This window comes from Canis lupus, chromosome 16, assembly GCF_048164855.1.
Source record: "Canis lupus baileyi chromosome 16, mCanLup2.hap1, whole genome shotgun sequence".
Classification (NCBI taxonomy): Eukaryota; Metazoa; Chordata; class Mammalia; order Carnivora; family Canidae; genus Canis; species Canis lupus.
Window position 1 is genome coordinate 49,748,329 of NC_132853.1, and position 22,151 is coordinate 49,770,479.

The following is a 22,151-nucleotide window of genomic DNA, read 5'->3' on the forward strand; positions in this document are numbered from 1 at the left end:
CGTTCCCTTCCCTGCCTACTTCTTAGGCACCCCATTTCCCCAAATCAAAAAAAAAAAAAGAAAAGAAAAGAAAAGATCCCACCTCCTGGGCTCCAAAATAAAATATTTACGGTACGTAATTAAGCTTTAATTAAGATCTCCTCTGGGTATGTGAGCCGGCACACAACTTCCAGCTCACCCAAAGAGGCGGGTAGACGCGACCTGTTGTTTGTGACTGTACAGAAAGCTGCCTGTTACACACCGAGGCAGCCCCGGCTCTTGCGATTAAGCTGTCATTCTTCCCACGATCTCAAAGGAGCAATACATTTTTAAAGGCATCTTCGGAGAATCTAGGCACCTCCTAGTCGAGAAGGGAGGGAGGGGGTCAAGGGTTAGGAATTGTCATTTTCACTGTTTCTTTTCGACTTTGTCTCTCAAGAACCGTGTCTGTGTATATGGCAAGTGATGTCAAGACCTGAAGGATGATCAGGCACACGGAACTAACAGGCCCTGTTCGGTGGACGTGGTTCTCAGTCATCCGGGCCTTGTATGAATATGAGATGCCGGGGATCCCTGGGTGGCCCAGCGGTTTGGCGCCTGCCTTTGGCCCGGGGCGCGATCCTGGAGACCCGGGATCGAATCCCACGTTGGGCTCCCGGTGCATGGAGCCTGCTTCTCCCTCTGCCTGTGTCTCTGCCTATCTCTCTCTCTCTCTCTCTCTCTCTCTCTCTCTGTGACTATCATAAATAAAAATTAAAAAAAGAAAAAAAGAACTATTCAGTCAACAATTAGAATGTCCCAGCATCATCAAGAGACCTAGGGCAAACACCTTTTATCTAAATAGCCATTTGGTTTCTTTGCTACAGGAGGCATCATCTTGCTCAGATGCTAGAAGAAGGTGCAAAGCAAACCAAAGTCTCTCCCAAATTCACCGACAGACTTCAGGGTGCTGAGATGCCGTGATGAGACTCCTGAGCACAAATCTCTCACTTGTCTCAAAGGCCAAGGGTCTGTCCTCCTCTCTGAAGACGAAGTTCTACTTCCTCTTCCAGTGTAAATATAACTTGGGTCTTTCTGCACGTTAATACATGTCCCATGCCACAGGGAGGACCATCCTGGAAAGGCCCCAGAGGTCTGAAGTATGGTTCGATTTGGGTACAGATAAAGTAATTAGGAACCGGAATCAGGGTACGTACAAGTTCTGCAGCCTAGCACCTCATTTGTGACTGCAGTTGCAGGTGGGGAAAAAAGAATATTTTGTTAAAGAATTTGCTTTCCATAGAATCCAAAGGTTATCACAAGAGAGAAGTCAACGGTACAGCCAAATTGGATTACAATCTTTTAAGGTCATGACCAAAATGTCTTACTCATCTCTGTGAACCCTCAAATTATTACATAGCAAAGCCACACAGGTATTTGTTGAACAGATTATAATAGAAAGGGAGTTGCTATTTACCTTTTGGATTTTTATAGAGGATTGAGGGAGGGAGTCAGAACTGCACAGAAATGAAGGCAGCTGAATAGATTATTCTCAACCAATGAAACCTGAATAGCAAGTTTCTGGTCCTGAGAGTTCTCTCTTGAGAGTGACTTCAGACTCCCAGTTAGTAGTAGTAGTACTAGTGGTAGTAGTAGTAGTAGTAGTAAACTGTTTATGGTAGAAGCTGAAGCTACCATTTAGAGCAAGTTAAAAGCACCAGACACTAAGTGAGGCTGTTTATGCATATTATTGCTAAACCTGGCAATAATTCAGCAAGGTAGGAATATTCCCATTTCACAGCTGCAGATACTGAGGTTACTGCCCAAGTTAGCTCCTGCCCACCCTATCATTTTCACTGCCAGACCTAGTAAAACAATCTCTAGGTTTTCAGCTTTATGACTTTGGTTTACTGAAAACTCAGAGACGATATGGTAATTTTCAGAAATCGTTTAAAAGATCTGGTGCTGCTAAAAAAAAAAAAAGATCTGGTGCTTTGAAGCAAGTATCTTTTTGAACAAGAAGACAAAATAATCTGTTAAGTCATCTTGAATGTTCAGTACAAGAAAAAGTTTGTTCTACTTTTGGAGTCCCCTATGGTAGCTGAATGCATCTTTTGGAGCCCTTCAAATCACACAAAGCAATTACTATTTGTCCTATAGGAAACAAGGCAACACAAGGCTGGCTAAGATGGGGTCCTCATCCTTAAGGAGCTTACTGTCCAGTAGGAGAGAAAAGATGCATACCTCAGGCAATGTTAGAAGATGTAAATACTAAAGGTCCTAGGAATCCTCAAAGTACTGGCCAAAGCAGAGTCAAGGGACATGAAACTGGAAACAGACCTAAGAGGACCTGCTGGCTGGCACAGGCTAGGGAAGAAAGGTCCTTGGTGGGAGGATCACACCCCTGGACTATGGGAGGATGTGGAGGGGGCCAGGGCTGTGGGCAGTGTGAGGTTCTGCTGCCCAGGATGTGAGGGAACTGTGAATATTCTGAAGGGATCCCTGCTAGGAATCAAAGTGCAATCTTTGTGACCAGGACCTTTGTGCCTGAGCCCCAAGCCTGCCCCTTCCCTGGTAGTGCTTCTGTTGCTTCCTCAGTAAAAATCCTGTGGCGTCCTGCCCCGTCATCGGATGAGAGGCAGGAGGCAGTTGTTGACTGCTGGAAGCTCAGAGGGATGAGGTCCTAGTGACCAGGGAGAAACCTCTGGATTGCAGGAAGGCATCTCTTAGTGCTGAGAAGGTGCCTCCCTCACCTCCTTCATGCTGGGTCCTGTGCTGTAAAGCCCCCCTCACTCTCCTTGAGGTTGGGGGAAACTGTGTCTCATCACCACCTTACACCCTCTGAAGAATATATTCTCATTTTCTAGAGAACTCCCCTCCTTTCTGGTCAGGATCGTAACTTCTCTGGACTCTACCACCTCCCCTATGTGAGCCTCCAACACGAACAGCCCCCTTTTTCTATCCTGTCCCCAGGGGAACATGGCCTCCTCTGCCTTGGGGCACAGAACCCAGTACCTTCCCCTCCTGGGACCCATCAGGAGAAGCAGGTAGTACCTAATCATTGTATTAAACTTGGCTTCATGAACCGCCATGGAGAATTCTCAGTCATTTCCTGAATCTGGATGAAAACTACTCACGCAACCACAACATACACTTTGGAACATAAATCCAGTTGTCTTCACCGGCCAAGAACGGCTGCTGTCTTGCACACAACTCAAGGACTTTCCCTTGAGTTGCCTGCTGGCTATGGCTATTTGTGAAATTTCTTTTTTTTTTTTTTTTTTTTAATTTTATTTATTACAGTCAGAGAGAGAGAGAAAGGCAGAGACACAGGCAGAGGGAGAAGCAGGCTCCATGCACCGGGAGCCCGACGTGGGATTCGATCCCGGGTCTCCAGGATCGCGCCCTGGGCCAAAGGCAGGCGCTAAACCGCTGCGCCACCCAGGGATCCCTATTTGTGAAATTTCTGAATGGTCCAAGAGGGGATGAGCCTGGCAAATTCTCTTGGAAAGATTGAGTTCAGATATTCACAATCTAACTGCCTTATAAACCAAAGAACTTGCAGAGAGGCATGGAAAATACTGGAACTCTTGCCCCAAACTCCATGTGTACCATCGCTTCAGACACACTCAGAAGAAATGTGAGATGATCCAAACCAATTAGTGACCTAATTCAAAATGTGGATTTTTAAAAAATTTTGGGAACTCAATCCACATTGGCATCTTTCTATGAATTTATCATCCTGGCACAGTGGTGGGTAGCACATAGCCAAGAAAACAGGTATACTTGATGGCCCAAATGCCTGGATCCTTTCTGGAAGGCCCTGTGAGCTGCTAATAAACCACCTGAGGATATGGAGGTACAAAATAGGCTGTGAGGGGATCCCTGGGTGGCACAGCGGTTTGGCGCCTGCCTTTGGCCCAGGGCGCGATTCTGGAGTCCCGGGATCGAGTCGCACATCGGGCTCCCGGTGCATGGAGCCTGCTTCTCCCTCTGCCTGTGTCTCTGCCTCTCTCTCTCTCTCTGTGACTATCATAAAAAAAAAAAAAAAAAAAAAAAAATTCAAAATAGGCTGTGATTCAACCTTGGAAGAGCAGTTGGGGAGAGGGCCTTGGACAGAAAGCTCTTGACAGTATTACCAACATGCCTCTCCCCATAGCTATGAAGGAGAAGCTAAACACTTCTAGCAAAAGGACACACCCCTTATAGACTGCACTGCAGGTGTCACAGGTGCTCATTAACAGTGATTACAACCTTGCGAAGTAGGCATTACTATTTTCAACTAACAGGTAGAGAAACTGAGGCTTCAAGAGGTGAAGTGATCTGTCCAAACTCATCCAGCTCCAAGGTCCTCAGAACCAGGTTTCAAATCCAACTCTTTTCTGACCACCTGGGCCCAATCTACTGCCTCCCCCACTGCTGGGCCCCTTGAGCATTCTTTATGCAGAAGCTGTTTCCCTATAAAAAAAATTAATTATTGAAAAGATTTTGCACCTTTCAGCAGCCCAGGAACCACAGATTTTATCAAGGAAGAGGAGGCCAAAGCTGGGGACACTGATCGTCAGCCCAGAAACGCAGAGCCTGAGGGTGCTGGGCGCCAGGAGCAGACTGAAATCCCAGCTGCCAACCAAGGCGCCAGCCCTCAGGGGACCAGGTAAGGACTCGTGGCTCATGCATCTTGGTCCTCAGAATGACTTGTGCTGTTACCTGGTGACTTCTCTATGATTTTTAGAATGTATGTGCTTTTTATGTGGAGGAGAGTGTACCTTAAAATGAAATGCTTGAAAGGTTTTAATAGCAAACTATTGAATCTAGTTCCTTCGCCAAGAGAGGCTGGCAGGAAAGGGTAGGGCAGGCAGGGAGTCTGTTTTTATTTTTTCTCTCCTTTATTCCACTAAGCATGATTGTGCATGGTTCTGAGTGGAGGCCAGCAATTTGGCTTCTGGAGAGAGCATCTGGGTGGTGGGTTGCAGATGGCAGGGGGTGCGGGTCAGGGTGGGGAATGAGGGGTAGAGAAAGCATTGTGCAATTCTGGGACTATCTCACCTGGCCCAGGAGGGGTGGATGGGTGCCTGTGGGTGGCAGACTCCTCTCGTCCCATAGGGATCTTTTTCATCTCCAACCCGGGATGTCAAGACCTCAATGTGTAAGAAATAACATCAAAATAAATATATGCTTTATTTCCAAACACTGGTTTGGTGGATACCTCCTCTTTCAGTCCTGAGCATCCCAAGGCCCAAGACATGCCACTCCACTGACCCATGTTACCCTCCTCTATGGTGGCAGAATAAATAGGACCCAAGGAGCCTCCATGGGACTCAAAGTAACACTTGACAGCCAACCTTGCCATGGACCTAGTCTTCCCCTTGGAGAAACCATCGATAATCCCACTTCCTCACCACCCAATGAACACAATAGGCTTTATGTTAACGTGTGAAATATGCTTTAGTGGACACTTGTAAGAACGTGATAGTGGTGTGGATGGCTTGGAATTATGGGCAACAAGAGCATATGTGAATCTGTAGCAACCAGATGTCACAGGCTCCTAGTAATCTAACACTTCCTGTTAAGAAGGGCAGATCTCCCTTCTAATTCTTCCCAGGGGATCCCTGGGTGGAACAGCGGTTTGGCGCCTGCCTTTGGCCCGGGGCGCGATCCTGGAGACCTGGGATCGAATCCCACGTCGGGCTCCCGGTGCATGGAGCCTGCTTCTCCCTCTGCCTGTGTCTCTGCCTCTCTGTCTCTCTCTGTGTGACTATCATGAATAAATAAATAAAATCTTTAAAAATAAATAAATAAATAAATAAATAAAAAATAATTCTTCCCAGATCTTCTTCCTCCCAGCCTTGGAGGCTAGGCTAGTCAAGTAGACGCTCTGAGTTATAGTTCCCTTGTCTAAAAATCAAGATAATGAAATCTACACTGCCTTGCTATAATAACTAAAGAAATAATACATTGACCAGCACCTAGCTCTAGTGGGCAAAAACTACTATTATTTTCTCTCCTGTCCTCTCCCCAGTGGCCCTAGTATACCCCAGAATATTATTTGAAAGGTGAGGTTCCGCATGCATGAAATATTCCCAAATCCATGAGGCTCCTACAATCCTCTGCCTGTACCCAGAAGACATCTTCTGTTATCCTGAGATTCCCTGAGAATTTGTCCCAATTTTCTGGTATATATTGTTTTATATAAGGGTAAGGGCTCCTTGTCTTTCCCCAATTTTTTCCTCACTAGTCTCTAATTCTTTCTCTCTCATTCTAAAGTGGTTTGCATAAATTAGAGTAGGAGCCAGATGTTTGAATTATATCAGAGAGAGATTTGAAGCAAATGTGACAGAGGTAATATATAGAAAGCTCTTACAAATCAATAAGAAAAACACAAATACCTAATAGAAAAATGGGAAGAGATGTAGCAGACAATTTCACAGAAGAAATGCAGGTAGCTAATAAACATTTGAAAAAAAAAAAGTTGAATCTCACTAAGTAATAAATGTAAATTTTCATGAGATCAATTTGGCCCTCCAAATTGGCTGAGGTTTTTAAAACAATATTCAATACTGGTAGTGAAATGAATAGCATTTCCTGGGCACTGTTGTGTCAGGTGTTATGCCAAGCACTTGGCATGAGTGGCTGGTAACACAGCTAAGAGAGATGCTTTCAAATCCTACCTGTAGGGTAATGTGGTACAAACTGGCATTTGGCAACATGTGTGAAAAGTCTTCAGAAGGGTCATTTCTTTTGACGTAGCAATTCCACGCCTGTGAATCTATTCTAATAAGACATGTAGTCAAAGATGTGTGAACAAGGACATTTATCACTGTGTAATTTGCACAGCAAAAACCGTGTAACAACTTATATACCCAAGAATAGAAGAGTTACATTATGACACATTTATATAATGTATCTTAACCTGTTCTTAATATCATGTTCTTTTTTTTTTTTTTAAGAATTTTATTTATTTGACAGAAGGAGAGAGAAAGAGAGAGAGCAGAAGCAGAGGGAGTGTCAGGTAGAGGGAGAGGGAGAAGCAGGCTTCCCGCTGAGCAGGGAGCCCAACATGGGGCTCAATCACAGGACCCTGGGATCATGACCTGAACTGAGGGCAGATGATTAACCGACTGAGCCACTCAGATGCCCCCTTTAAAGAGCGTGCCCCTCATGCTTTTAAAGAATAATTGAATTTATGGCAGGAGATAATGCTCACAATAAAAAGCTGAGGGAAACAAAGCAGGACATAAAGTTGTATATACCCCAATATTCAAATATTTTAAAAAGTATTTCTAGGTAAAAGAGTTCAGAGTTATAAATTCAGATGCTTTCAGGGAACAGGCAGGGATGGCAGGAGAAACAGATATTCAAGGCTATGGGGATGGAGGTAAACCAGAACATACAGGCTCTACCTAAAGGTGGTTAACTCAGTGTTCAAAGGCTGAGTCAAAGCACTACTGCAGGATGAGAATAGCCCAGAGGTCTTGAGTTGGCAGCCAACCCCTGAATTCCAGAACAGGAGCAATGGCCATCTAGGTTTAGGATTATGGGATTTTTTTTTCTTCTTCTTCTTCTTCTTCTGAAAGTTCCAAATTTCCCCCAAAATGAATAGTGACTACTTGTATAAACAGAGGAAAAAGTTAAAAGTATATATGGCTGTTGGAATGTAGGAAAGTACAGGTTAGTACTGGTTGGTCAAGCACATGAAGAAGTCTAGACCAAAGACATAGCCTGAGGGCAGACAGATGCTTTTTCTGGTTTGTCTTGTTGTATCTAGAACACTCAGCCACACCTAGTTGAACTCCTGGAGGCCTTCCCTTCTGAGCTGAAGTCCACAAGGGGCCCCAGAGGCATTCAGCAGAATCTGTAAGGCCTGGTCTATGAATAGCACATCCTGGCATACCACATGGGGTGTTTATTCCCAACCCCAGAGCTATGAAATCTGCTCCCTATCTGATAAACGTAAGAAATCGGGTTAAAATAGCATAAATATAGAATGGCGCAGTCTGCCACCTTTAGGGGGAAACATACCAGGGAAGGCTGATTGAACCTTTAAAGAGAAAGGCAGCAGTGGTGACAAAGAAGGGTGAAGATGCATTCCCTGGGGTGTTTTGGGATCCACAGGAGCTGCCCTGCAGCATTCAGAAGCCAGTGAGGCTGGGTGACAGCTCCATGACTTCCTTGAAATAAGCTTGTGGTTCCTGTTGAATGTCTAGTTCCATTTTTTTAGAAGCTGCCCTAGCTGCTTATTTTGCTTAGGCGTCTCCTGAAGCCCAAACTAAATTGGCTCAGGGCAGAGAGACAGCTGTGTGTTCAGGGACAGACCAGAAGTTCCAGCACCTTTCTCCAAGGCCCTTTATCAAATTCAAATTGAAAAGTAATCCATCAGAGCCTGCATTTCCAAATCTTCTATATCACCTCCCACCACCCCCAAAAAATTATCAAGATAATTCAATTCAGTTGGTCAGATAGAAGCATTTGTCCCTCAAAATGTGATCTGAGTGGACATACCAGCTCCTCTCCTATACATACACAGCCAGATGCTCAGAGCCTCCTGAAATTGCTGATACATCTCTTACTGGAGTTTATAAAACCCACGAGGGGCCTGATAGGAGAGCTTAACTGATTTCTGGAAGAGCTGATGAGTAAAAATTCACACTGCGTTGCTGAGTGTCCCATGCAGTTAACAATAAAAGAGGCTTACAGAGTATTAGGACATTAGGAACGGGTGCTCCCCGGGAGGCCCTCAATTAAAGTGAGTCAGTATTGACTTGGCCCTTGACTGGGCCAGATGCTCCGAGGATTTGCAAATCAAATCCTTGCCTGAGCTAGTACCACACAGGCCTTCTCCGAACCCACAGAGTTCCTGTCCCTTGTTGAGGTGGATGGCTTTAGAAGCTGAATAAGGACAGCAGCGCCTCCTTAGATCCTGCAGGCCAGCATGAGGGGAGCAGGGCGTGAAGGCTGATGCCTGGAGGGAACAAAGGAAGTGGAATCAGAAAAGTACTTTCACCCCCCCCCCCCCCCCCCGCCCTCCTCCCCTTCTACCACCCCTAGTTCGTTTCCCAGAGTTAGCAGTCTTTACGTTCTGTCTCCCTTTCTGATATTTCCCACACATTTCTTCTCCCTTCCCTTATATTCCCTTTCACTATTATTTATATTCCCCAAATGAATGAGAACATATAATGGTTGTCCTTCTCCGACTGACTTGAATGGGTGACGGGTACTGGGGGTTATTCTGTATGTTAGTAAATTGAACACCAATAAAAAATAAATTAAAAAAAAAAGTTAAAAAAAGAAAAGTACTTTCAGTGTCCTATCCGCATCGAGAGGGTAAAAACCCTAAACGGTGCACACATCACAGTGAATTAAACAGATTCTCATTTTCACATGGCAATTGCAAGTCCAGCCAGTTTCTCTATGGGAATGTGGGGCTGGGATTAAGAACACAAGCCAGAGTGTCAGGCAGGCTTGAATTCGAATTACAACACCATCACTTGGTAGAAATATGATGATGGGTAAGTTATGTGACCTCCCTAAGCCTTGGTGTCCTCAATCATAGTGTGGTGTGATTGTTTCATAGGGTTATGAGGCCCAAATGTATGTATGTAATACAGTTAGAATGGTGCCTGGACTATTCAGTATAAGCCATTAGGAAGTAGTACTTATTCATTAGTTTTATAATTTATATTTTATAATTTTTTATTTTTTATTATTTTTTATTTTATAATTTTAAAAAATATTTTATTTGAGAGAGAGAGACAGAGATAGTGACAGAGATAGCAAGAGCCAGGAGGAGAGGGAGAAGCAGGCTCCTCACTGAGCAGGGAGCCTGACACAGGGCTCACTTCCAGAACTCTGGGATCATGACCTGAGCTGAAGGCAGATGCTTAACCAACTGAGCCACCCAGGTACCCTTATAATCATTATTTTATAAGGCAAGTTTTGACCAAGTGATTTCACCCCTACAAATTCCTACCCATTTGGTCACCTTGCCTCCTTCTCTCTGTACATCTCTTCATCCTTTAGAATCAGGGGGTAGGGGAGGAATTCTATCATAGCCAGAGGTTACAAATCTACTGGAGAGTTATAATTTTTTTTAAGATTTATGTATGTATGTATGTATGTATGTATGTATTTATTTATTTATTTATTTATTTATGAGAGACACAGAGAGAGAGAGAGAGGCAGACACAGGCAGAGGGAGAAGCAGGCTCCGTGCGGGGAGCCTGACGTTGCACTCGATCCTGGATCTCCAGGATCACGCCCTGGGCTGAAGGCGGTGCTAAACCACTGAGCACCCGGGCTGCCCAAGAGTTATAATTTTTATCACACTAAGCAGTAAATGTAACCAAAATCATCAGAGTAACTGGACACCAGCTTCTAGAGCCTTCCTCCCAGTCTGCTAATGTAGATTATACTTTCCTTAAGATTCTATAAAGCTGTGTGTGAAGCAAGAGCATCATAAACGTACGTTGAATGAATCCAGATGAGAAGGCACTGGTGGTTTTTGTAGAACGTGTTCCTGGTTTTCCTTCTCTATAAATACTGGAATGAAAACCATGATTTGAGAGATTGACCCATTATCAGCCCTGGCTGACTTGGACTAGACAGCCTTCCCAAAGCTTCTCCAGAAAAGACCTCTTTTTAAAAAATATTTATTTACTCATGAGAGACAGAGAGAGAGAGAGAGGCAGAGACATAGGCAGAGGGAGAAGCAAGCTCCCTGCAAGGAGCCCAATGTGGGACTTGATCCCGGATCCTGGGATCATACCCTGAGCTGAAGGCAGATGCTCAACTACTGAGCCACTCAGGTGTCTCTCCAGAAAAGACCTCTAATCTCAGGGTCACCCTGTCTCCCCAGAACCAGCCTGAGCTCCGTAAATATACAAAAGGAGAATCCAAGAAGCAAGTCCTATTTTTGTACCTCCAGCCATTTTAACCATGCATACTTTCTTCTCTAGGCTTCCTTGTTGCCTTGAGGGACTCTCACCCTTGGTGTTAGAGGTCTTTCATCCATGAACACCTATAGGAGAATGATAAACTTGTGTGGTTTTTTTTTTTCCATGTAGATCCAATAATTCAACAAGAGGGCCCAATGTGGGCAAGTGACACTAAGCTGAAGAGGCCAACTCAAGAGAGAAGAAATGTAGTCTCATCCTCCCAGCTAATGACCATGACTGAGAATACCTCTGAACGAGCCAAAAAAGGAGACTCAAGTGCCCTTTCCCAGAATGAGCCACATCCAGCCCTACCTCAGGCCTTCCAAGGAACAAACACCCCTCAGGTGTTGAGTGAGTCCTTGAGACCACCACTCCTAACCACCACCATGGGAGGACCAAGAAGGGCACCATTTAGATTCCGAGATGAAGATTTTTATTCCATTTTATCATTAGACCCTGGAGGAGAAAGTGATGACACTGAAGAGGAGACCCTCATAGCAGAAGAACTTTTGTTGGTTGGTATGCGCCCACCTCGTTCTCCTCCCAATCATAAGAGAAGTCGATTTCTTGGGACATTGGCCACTCAGGACAAAAATAAAAATTTTGAAGAAAATCCTGAAAATTGCAGAGCTAATTCTGTAAGAAGAAATGAGTCCAGTCATGGCTCATTAAGAATAAGCAATGCAATGGAGCTAGTGACAGAGCCACCTCCTCTTGGGCCAAGGGTGTTTCAAGACCCTGAGCCACCTAATGGGGGGTCTCCTAGAGAGAATGACAATGGTAATGGTGAACACAAGAACAGCACCTTTCCTTCATGGGACACCAAATCTGAAGCTAGTCTAGATGGTGACCTCAATGCTGAGAATGTACTTAGAGATTGTACTTCAGTGGAAGATAGGCCTGGTACTCACGATTATGAAAGAGATTGGCATGCCTATTTAAACAGTTCTAGTAATTCTCTTGACTATTTTCTTTCTGGCAGACCAACAGCTCCAAGATCACCAGTGAATTCATCTTATAACATTCCTGGCTCATTAATGCATTCTGCTATGAGAGAGGATATTCCAGTAGACTTGTCAATGTCGTCAACGTTTATTCACAGTGCAGACTCAGAGGGAAACTCAAGATTTAATGTTCGTCGACCACTGTCCCCCATTAGAAATAGGAATCCATTTGCCAGTGCTGAAAACCAAAGTTATTTTCCAGTAAACAGTGTACATGAATTTGATGTCAGGGGAGCAGATGTTACTTTAACAAGCCCATCACAGAGGGCTCCATTATATGCAGAAGACCTCTTACTAAATTCTCAAAGCAGTTTGTCCTTTGTGGAATCTTCCAGCTCCTCTCCATCAAGAATGAATTTACAAGGCCATTTGCATGTGCCTGGGTCTCTGCAAGAAAACATACCTTTTACTTTCTTTGCAGTCTCTGATTTCCCAAATCAAAGTGATAATGGAAACAGAATGGCAGTCTCTGCTTTCAAGGATGAAAAGGAAGCCATTAAGATAAAGGCAGACCCTGAGAAACTCAAGAAATTACAAGAAAGGTAAGGGATTTTCATAATTAGGTATATATACTTTTTTTTATTCCATGTTTCCCAGGTAGAAATAAGCAGTGCCTTCATTAGAGCATCATGGGAACTTTAAATCATAAATAGGCCCTTCTTTGGCATTTTAATGATTGCTTATATGGAGGAAATTGTCTATTTTGTTGCTCATAAAATATTTGTGTATGAGGAAAACTTTGATGTTCTGGTTCAATCTCTTCAAGATTCCCAAAGTGTTTTTTCCTTGAGTACCATAACTTTAAGGAAGGAAAGTTTGCTAGACATAAGGGGTTTTTGACTGCTACAAAGGGCTAGCTCTTCTCACCAGCAATTAGGAACCAGGATTTTTTACAAAAAGGCTGCTATCTCCCCAGAGTGAACCACTCCACACTTGAAATTCACTAGCTATCTCTCATGGGACTTTGTGCAAATCCAACCAACAGTTCTAGAATTTGAATCTTTCCAACCAAAAGACCAGTCCCAACCAGTTACCATGGTTACCTGGGTTCTCTGCAGGGCCACTGTGCTGGGGTAACTACTGCTTCCATTTTCTGTCTTCTTTCTCTTTCATGGGAGAGAAATAAGATCTTTTTTGTGGATCGCCTGTTTCTTTGATCTTCACTGTCTTGTAAGTTGATTTGGGGATATTTCACAACTACGAAATTTGATACCGTGTAAAGCCATCATTAGACACCATGTCAAGGATTTGACCCTTTCCTTTATGTTGGGTGTTACCACTCCCTAGTGTTGGCTTACGGATCTAGAAATGGATTCTTTGAATGCAAGCCTTCCTAATTAAATGTTAGTACTGCTCATTTGGGCCATTAATTGTCCAGTTGATATTCATTCGCAAGTGGAAAAATTCCATGGCAATGAATGAGAATGCAGAAGGCTAAGACAGGACACAGGATGCACCCCCGACTACTCCTCTAGATCTATTATCCAACTGCAAGAATGAGTAACTTTCCTGTTGGCAGGACCTTTTCTTTTCCATATTATGCAAGTTACCAGCACACTGACTCATGGTGAAGGGCCAAAAGGCCTCACACACACCCATCTATACCTACCCAGAAATATAGCTTGAGACCCGCTGGTCAGGAGTCTAGACTTCCACCATCCCAAAGTGATGCCTTTGGGCTAAAAATGATTTCTTTTAAAAATTCATCCACTTCTCAGTGTGGCAATGCATTAAATAGCTATGAGTTGTGTACTTTCTCTATCAGACACCGTTTTTTTCTCTATATAACAAACCTTATGCTTTTATTATCTCAAAAATGTTCACTTTAGGAAATATGGAAAATATAAACTTAAAGGAAAAATCACCTGTAATCCTATAATCCAGAGATAAGCAGTACAAAAAATTTCATCTCCCGCCTTTATCTTTGCATATAAATGCAATTTTTAGTAAACATTGGCTCATATTTTATAATATGCCTCATTTTAATATTTCAAGCCCATTTCTCAAAGCCACACTTTGAGAAAAATTTTCCCTTGGTTAGTTACTTTAATGCATACAAATAATTAGAGCACTCTAAATAAAACAAAACCCAAATATCCCTGTGCTTACCTTCCAGCTAACAGAACTTTACTGGAGCTCTTGAGCCCCTCACCCACCCTATTTCATTTTCCTCCCTCATCTACACCCTCCTAACCCCTTCTGCCCCCAGGAAACCATTCTTGCATTGCAAGTGTCATTCTTATGCTTTTAACTTTTTAAAATTTATTTATTTATTTTAAGTAATCTCTACACCCAATGTGGGGCTCTAACTCACAACCCCAAGATCAAGAGTCACTCCTCCAACTGTGCCAGCCAGGTGCCCCTCCTTTTATTTTAATTTTGTTGTTGTTGGAAGTGTTTTGCTTTCTGGCTTCCCCGTAGGGATATATATTTATATATATTCCTAACAATATGTTGTGCATACTTTTTAATTCTGTAGAAATAGGGATCCCTGGGTGGCGCAGCGGTTTGGCGCCTGCCTTTGGCCCAGGGCGCGATCCTGGAGACCCGGGATTGAGTCCCACATCGGGCTCCTGGTGCATGGAGCCTGCTTCTCCCTCTGCCTGTGTCTCTGCCTCTCTCTCTCTCTCTGTGACTATCATAAATAAATAAAAATTAAAAAAAAATTTATAAAAAAAAAATTCTGTAGAAATGTTACCTCTATTTCTGAACTCTGTAAAAATGGAATATCTATTCTTCCACAATTTGCTTTTCCCCCTAGCATCATTAGAAAGAGGCATCCTTGTTGATATTTTTGGCTTTATTTTGTTCACTTTCACGACTACAGAGTATTCCATTATATGAATATACCACAATTTGGCATTTTCCTGTTGATGGGCATTGGGGTTCTCTGCTGTTTTCTGCAAACAGTGCCACATAAACATTCTTGCAAATGCCTCCTGGTGCATATGGGAAGAGTTCTCTGGGATATTTATCTTGGGGTGGGATTGCTGAGCTAAAGGGTAGCACACCTTCCACCATGCTAAATAATGAGTGTACTGTCTCACTAGTAATATATACTGTTGTGCATCCTTGCCAGCACTTATTGATTGGCTTTTCAAAATTTTGCCTCTCTAATGAGAACAAAATGATATTGTGGCCTTAATTTACATTTAATTTCATTGACTGTTAATGAGTTTAGGCATTTTATGTGCTCTTTTAAATGTCAAATGACCATTTGTGTTTCCTCTTTTGTAAAATACTCATTTATATCTTTTGTCCACTTTTCCTTTAGAATATTTCTCTCTTGTTTTAGGAGTCCCTTATACATTCCAGTCACTGATATAATCCTTTAACAGTTATGTGTTGGAAATATCTTTTTGCAATTTGTAGTTTGTCATTTCTCTTTCTTGATATCTTTTAATGAAAATAAATTCTTAAAAAAATAAATAAAAATAAATTCTTAATTTTAATGAAGTCAAATGACTTCATCTTCTTTATGGATTGTGATTTGTATCTTCTTGTCTCGATGAAGAAATCCTTTCCAACTTAGGGTCATTATGATAGTCCTCCTATATTTTGTAAAATCTCCATAGTGTTACTTCGCACACTTAAGAGTATGAAATGGGTTTTGGACTTGAATGTGAAGTTAGGTTTAATATGTGGTGTGAGGTTATGCATGATGAATGCGAAACTGTCCCAGGATCTTTCCCCACTAAACTGAAAAGTCATGTCTGGGGACACCTGGGTAGCTCAGCAGTTGAGCATCTGCCTTTCGCTCAGGGCGTGATCCTGGGGTCCTGGGATCAAGTCCTGCATTGGGCTCCTTGCATAGAGCCTGCTTCTCCCTCTGCCTGTGTCTCTGCCTCTCTCTCTCTGCCTCTCTCATGAATAAATAAATAAAATCTTAAAAAAAAAAAAGAGTCATATCTATCATATAAGTATAAATGACCATGTTTGTTTCAGAGCTCTCTATTCTGGCCTATTGTTCTTTTTTGTTTTTTCCTAATCCAATACCACATCATCTTACTGTCTGTGGCTTTTGTATATTTTGGTAGCCAGTGGCACAAAGCCTCCCTCCCCATTTTGTTCCTAAAGAGTCCTTGACTATAGGGGCACCTGGGTGGCTCAGTTGATTAACCTGCTGCCTTCAGGTCAGGTCATGATCTTGGGGTCCTGGGATCAAGCCACACATTGGGCTCCCTGCTCAGTGGGGAGTCTGCTTCTCCCTCTCCCTCTGTCCCTCCCCCTGCTCAAGCTCTCTCACTGTCTCAAATAAATAAAATCTTAAACAATAAATAAATAAATATTTTAAAAAGAGTCCTTGACTATATATGTTTCAGAATCAGCTTGTTGGGACTTTCACTGAAACTGTGTTGAATCTACAGATGATTCTGGGGGAAAACTGACATCTTGGAAATACTGAGTCTTTGAAAAATGTATCTCTTCTTTTGTTTGTGCCCATAATGGAAAACTATAATTCTGTTCCTCTTCATTGACTTCCCTTTCCTGGGGAGAAAGGTCTTTGAAAAAAATGGAGCACATACTTCTATTCCAGAGCAATGCCCGTTTCTTCCCCTTCTTTGATTTTAGTCTCTAGTCAGTTTCCTTTCCTTGACCAGACAGTCCTCAGTCCATGAGGATTCTAAAGAATAAGTCTTAGGTTTCTTTTTTTTTTTTTTTTTTTTTTAATTTTTTATTTATTTATGATAGGCACACAGTGAGAGAGAGAGAGGCAGAGACACAGGCAGAGGGAGAAGCAGGCTCCATGCACCGGGAGCCCGACGTGGGATCCGATCCCGGGTCTCCAGGATCGCGCCCTGGGCCAAAGGCAGGCGCCAAACCGCTGCGCCACCCAGGGATCCCTAGTCTTAGGTTTCTTAAGAGACTCCTTACATGACCTTACATGACCATCAACAGGCTAGTCTTCACTCATTATTTATTAAACACAAACATATTTGCTTACATTTTCATAATTCCATCTGCATCAGATTCTAGCAGCTTACCTTCTGGAATGTTGGCATAATTTTTTGGCCAAGTGTTATGCTATCGGTGAGTTCATGACTAGGTTCATTGGTTCATCCCCATCCCAACCAACCTCCATTGAGTGATCTTTTTGTGCAAATGCTTCCCCAGACACTAGATGCTCTTTACAATCTGCAGAACAGTTGCACTGCCATCATGGCATCCGGCCCACAACTCAGGTAGGTGGTGGAGGTATCATCATCCCATGGCTTTACACATGAGGAAAACCCAAGAAGTTGAAGTAAGTTGTCTAGAGTCATCAAGCTCACAAGTCTCAGAGGCAGACCTCAAACACAGGCCCTCTGCCCGTAGACCCTGTGCACTTACCAACACGGTGTACTACCAACTCCTATACAATGGCTGTGCCTGGGAGAGGGGCTCCCAGTTTTTCCTCTGGTTTTCCTCTGCAGCCCCATCCTTGGCCTCTGGTTTTCCGGTGGCAGTGGCCATTCTCATGGGCGACTCGCATGAGTCAGTCACTGCTGAGGAGCCCGATAACAGGATCCCATGCACCTGGAAGAACTTTCAGGAGGGTTGGAGGGAGCAGTGGGTGATCCTGGGGAGCCCTTGCAGGGCCTCCCCCTTTAATGCCCTGGGAAATGGTATGTGTAGCTGTAGTTTGCAGAACCTGCAACCGTGCAGACCCTTGGTCATCAGGGCTTGTTTTCCATTTAGTCTCCTGCAGGAGGACTCGGAGGAGGAGGATGGAGACTTGTGTCGCATCTGTCAGATAGCCGGGGGTTCCCCAACCAACCCCCTCCTGGAGCCCTGTGGCTGTGTGGGCAGCCTACGGTTCGTTCATCAGGAGTGCCTGAAAAAGTGGCTGAAAGTGAAAATAACATCAGGTAGGCAGGGAAGGAAGCAAGGGAACGTGCCTCAACTTATAATCAATGAGACGCCTGGTGTGGGATGCAGAGCCTTGATGACATCTCCCTCTGCCCTGTGAGCCATGGCTGGGAGATCTATGCCCCTGAACCCAGGGGCTCCTGCTCACAGCCCCAGTGGAAAGCAGCAGGATGAAATGCTGCCTTTAAATTATGGGAGGGAGAAGAATTTGCTTTCCAAGTCTGAGAGAAGAATCCTGGAATATGCTTGTGGATCCTCCCCCACCTGCACCTGAGCAGAGAGGCTAAGATGCCTTCCCAGGAGGAAGGAAACTAAAATAGGTCAATGGTCGAACCTCAGCAAGTGCACAGCAAGCCATGCCAACTAATGGACACCTGGCAAAAACTGATTGGCTTCCTTTTATTTATGGGGGAAGAAGGATGTCATCTAAGAAACTATGCAAAGCTGCATTTTTTGCAAGAGGAGCAGGAAGAGAGCCCTGATCTAATTTTCTAGAACCATCTTAGATAAGGAGATTTCCATGGGCTGGCTTTGTCAGCCCTGTCTTTTGCAGATCTTGTAACTGGATATACAGCCCTTTCTCAGCTCCCTGGGAGGTTATAACCTAAATACGGCCACTTGGGTAGTAGGTCAGCTGGCATTTTTTTGGCAGAGAATCGGGGGGTTTCTTTAAAACTTGGTTTTGGGAAGAAGGGCAACTTGAAAAACAAAACAGGAAACAGCAATGCAAGAACTCAATGACAAATAGCCATTGTGTCTTTCAGACACATCTCTCTGAAAACCTTTTACCCCATAGCCCAGATCCTTTTTCTCTCCTCTTCCACATTATCCTCCTTGATTATCACTCTTCCAGGCAGCCCAGGGAGACTTAAGAGCTTCATCCCAACCCCACAGCATATGGCTGCGCCCCCTGGAGAGAGAGAGAGAGGAATGAATAGTGGGATGATCAGACCAATTGTGTCCTCCCTGGTCCCTTTTCCCCCCATGAGCATCTTCCCAGGCAGGAGAAACCTATACCCCCTCCCAAGCTGCTGAAACACATCTCCATGTAGTGTGCTGGGTGCTCAGTCCTGCAGACAGGGTAGAAACAAGGGGATCTCGGCTACTAATGATCCTGCCATGCAATGTTTTGTTTTCTTTAAAAAAAAAAAAGATTTTATTTAAAAAAAAAAAAGATTTTATTTATTTATTCATGAGAGACAGAGAGAGAGGCGGAGGGAGAAGCAGGCTCCATGCAGGAAGCCTGACCTGGGACTCGATCCCGGGCCTCCAGGATCACACCCTGGGCTGAAGGTAGCGCTAAACCACTGAACCACCTGGGCTGCCCTACCATGCAATGTTTTAACTTACTACAAATTCGGGCCAATTAAACATTTAACACAGGAAAAAAAATCGCTCGTGAAATGTGTAATGGAAGCCCTGCTAAATGCTTGTAAACGCCAATGTCAGTAGGAGTGTGCTGAGTGGGATCAGATCGGAAGACACAAGGGGCACTCAGAATCCTAAAGTATTATAGAATGGCTCTAAAAAAAAGAGAGAGAAAAAACAAGCAAACAACACGCAGACATGAGATTACCGTTTATCCTTGTCTCTTGAAGTTCTCTATTATTTACTCTTTCTTTATGTCCCCCAGTGAAGCAAAGTAGAAAGTAGAATTGAAGTCTAAAGCTGCACAAGCCCTATCTTTACCAAATAAATGTGTTAGCTAATCAGTCCTGTTTCTCTAACGCATAAACTAAACAGTGGCACATCCTTAGCAAAAGTGCAGCTCCTAGGCGAGGGGAAAAGACAAGAACACAACGTTTGCTTCAACACAGCACAGTTCCTGCATCTTCCAGTTTTGCTTTGAGGACTAGGACAAGCAGAGGAAAAGTGCTGATCTAGAATGCATGTTTTAAAAGAAAAGAAAAGAAAAGAAAAAAAGCCCACTGTAACAAAGAAAATTTCTTTTCCCAGATGAGGCTGAGCTCCTTCTCAGGTGCTGGCCGCAGATACTGCTGGGTTAGTTCCCACACATGGCCCCTGGCTCCCTTGCTCTCTTAGGTGGGAAGTCACCTGGGTGACAGTAAAGGCAGATTTTTAAACCACAGCTGAGAATAGCTTCTGCCATCAATTTGGTCCTCGTATATTTATTTGCTTGGACCTGTGTTAGATCTGTCAAAAAAAAAAAAAAAGCAATAACAGAGGACAATATTCACTCTTTTTGGCAACCACCTGTGTTACAGACTCAGCCTCCGTGTAGCGATTCCAATTTTATGAACCAGTATGTTTATATTTAAACAGAAAGCAAGACCTGTTATTTAAAAATCCTGGGAATTTCACTTATATGAAGCTTGCAAAATAATGAAAATGATTATGAAGGAAATTTTCCAGATCTCAAAATTTTCCTTTGTTGCAGTGGGCTTTTTTTTCTTCTTTTCTACAGAAGATGACTGACTTAAAAAAAAAAAAAAAAAAAAAGCCGCTAAAACTCAGAATTCATAACACACATGAGTTCATTCCCAAAATGTCAACACAAAGAGACCAGAGTGTCAACACATAAAGACCCAGGGTTATATGTAACAAATAATTCTTTAATTTAAGGAGCAGATCTAGGTGCTGTGAAAACTTGTGAGATGTGTAAGCAAGGCCTGCTGGTTGACCTGGATGATTTTAACGTGACCGACTTCTATCAGAAGCACCAGCAATCCCGGGTAAGAGAGGCTCACCAACTGTCTCCGAAGGCAAAGTCCATTAGAGGCACAAGGCTGGAAGAAAGGCTTTCCCTGATAAGACTATAGAAGGCCTGTGCACAGGATGAGTCTAGGAGTGTCCCCTAAGCTCACTTCTCCAAGAAGGTGTGCTATTACATCAGCCCACAGTGCCGGGAGGGGTAGGAGCGTTCAAAGGTCTTAGCCCCCAGGGTTGAGGTCCCGCTATTGTTAGGGATAAAAGTAGGAAGCCACAATAACTGACTGGACACAGAAACAGGAATAGTCTGGAAAGCTCCTCACCCAGATTCGTGGAATATAAAATAGCAAAAGGGGGAAAAAATCAGGGTCTTGAAGGAAATGGTCCACAATTTACATATCAAGTAACTCTAGGTTAATAAGAAATTGCTTTACTCAAGGTTAATAAAAAGGTCGTTAGCACCTAGTGTGTGCTTTTTAATACCCGGTGAATTAATTCTCCTGGGGTATTTAGATTGCAATTCTTTTTTTTTTTTTTAGAGATGTTATTTATTTATTTATTAAATATTTATTTATTTACTTATGATAGACATAGAGAGAGAGAGAGGCAGGGACACAGGAGGAGGGAGAAGCAGGCTCCACGCCAGGAGCCCGACGTGGGACTCGATCCCGGGACTCCAGGATCGCACCCTGGGCCAAAGGCAGGCGCCAAACCGCAAAGCCACCCAGGGATCCCCTAGAGATGTTATTTATTTATGAGAGAGCGAGAGTATGTGTGCTCCCTTAAGCAGTGGGAGGAGCAGAGAGCCCCACTCGGGGCTCAATCCCAGGACCCTGGGATCACCACCTGAGCCAAAGTCAGATGCTTAACCAACTGAGCTACCCAGGTACCCCTGGTTTGCAATTCTAATGCCGTGAAAAAGTTAACCATAGGTGGGCTAGGTGATTCAGGCTCAGAATAATAGTTAATTGTTATCAGGCAAACAATCCTTTATTTAGAACTACAATGCCTAGGGATCCCTGGGTGGCGCAGCGGTTTGGCGCCTACCTTTGGCCCAGGGCGCGATCCTGGAGACCCAGGATCGAATCCCACGTCGGGCTCCCGGTGCATGGAGCCTGCTTCTCCCTCTGCCTCTCTCTCTCTCTCTGTGTGACTATCATAAAAAAAAAAAAAAAAAAAAAAGAACACACACACACACACTACAATGCCTAATATGGAAGCCATAAGTCCTATATGGCTAATGAACAGGTGGCTACTTCCACTCAAGATGTATTGGGTGTCTGGGTGGCTCTGTCAATTAAGCATTTAACTCTTCATCTCAGCTCAAGTCTTGATCTCAGAATCATTGAGTTCAGTCCCATGTTGGGCTCCATGCTGGGTGTGGAGCCTACTGTATGTATATAAGTAGGCAAATAAATAAGTACATAAATAATCATTCTTCAGAGGAGTCACTTTGGCTTTCAGATCTTTAGCTTGTGTCCAGACCTAAAGCACAGCTGAGTCAAAATGCCACATATGGGTCTGGGCAATTGTCTAGTTACCTTTTGAAAATCCTAAGGTTGTGGGCACCTGGGTGGCTCAGTGGTTGAGTGTCTGCCTTCAGCTCAGATCATGATTCCTGAGTCCTGGGATAGAGTCCTGCATTGGGCTCCCTTGCAGGGAGTCTGCTTCTCTCTCTGCCTATGTCTCTGCCTTTCTCTCATGAATAAATACATAAAATCTTTTTTTAAAAAGATAA

At 43.7% G+C, this 22,151-nt stretch overlaps 1 protein-coding gene and 1 long non-coding RNA gene across 9 annotated transcripts in view; one reads left to right on the forward strand and one right to left on the reverse strand.

Moving 5' to 3' along the window:
• MARCHF10 (membrane associated ring-CH-type finger 10) overlaps nt 1-22,151 on the forward strand; it is an 88,319-nt gene that overhangs the window by 49,188 nt on the left and 16,980 nt on the right. For 6 of the 8 annotated variants that reach the window (XM_072781242.1, XM_072781244.1, XM_072781247.1 and 3 more), the window contains 4 exons: nt 4,460-4,612; nt 11,019-12,435; nt 17,573-17,742; nt 20,327-20,436. In XM_072781242.1, coding sequence (XP_072637343.1) covers nt 4,460-4,612; nt 11,019-12,435; nt 17,573-17,742; nt 20,327-20,436 — 1,850 coding nt within the window. The remainder of the gene's footprint in view (nt 1-4,459; nt 4,613-11,018; nt 12,436-17,572; nt 17,743-20,326; nt 20,437-22,151) is intronic. The other 2 variants (XM_072781249.1, XM_072781245.1) reach the window with 2 other exon arrangements.
• LOC140607011 (uncharacterized) lies at nt 4,037-20,928 on the reverse strand. Its single transcript, XR_012009189.1, has 3 exons — nt 10,874-20,928; nt 10,421-10,494; nt 4,037-8,917 (listed from the first exon to the last, which is right to left on the reverse strand). It is a non-coding gene; the product is annotated as an uncharacterized lncRNA (long non-coding RNA).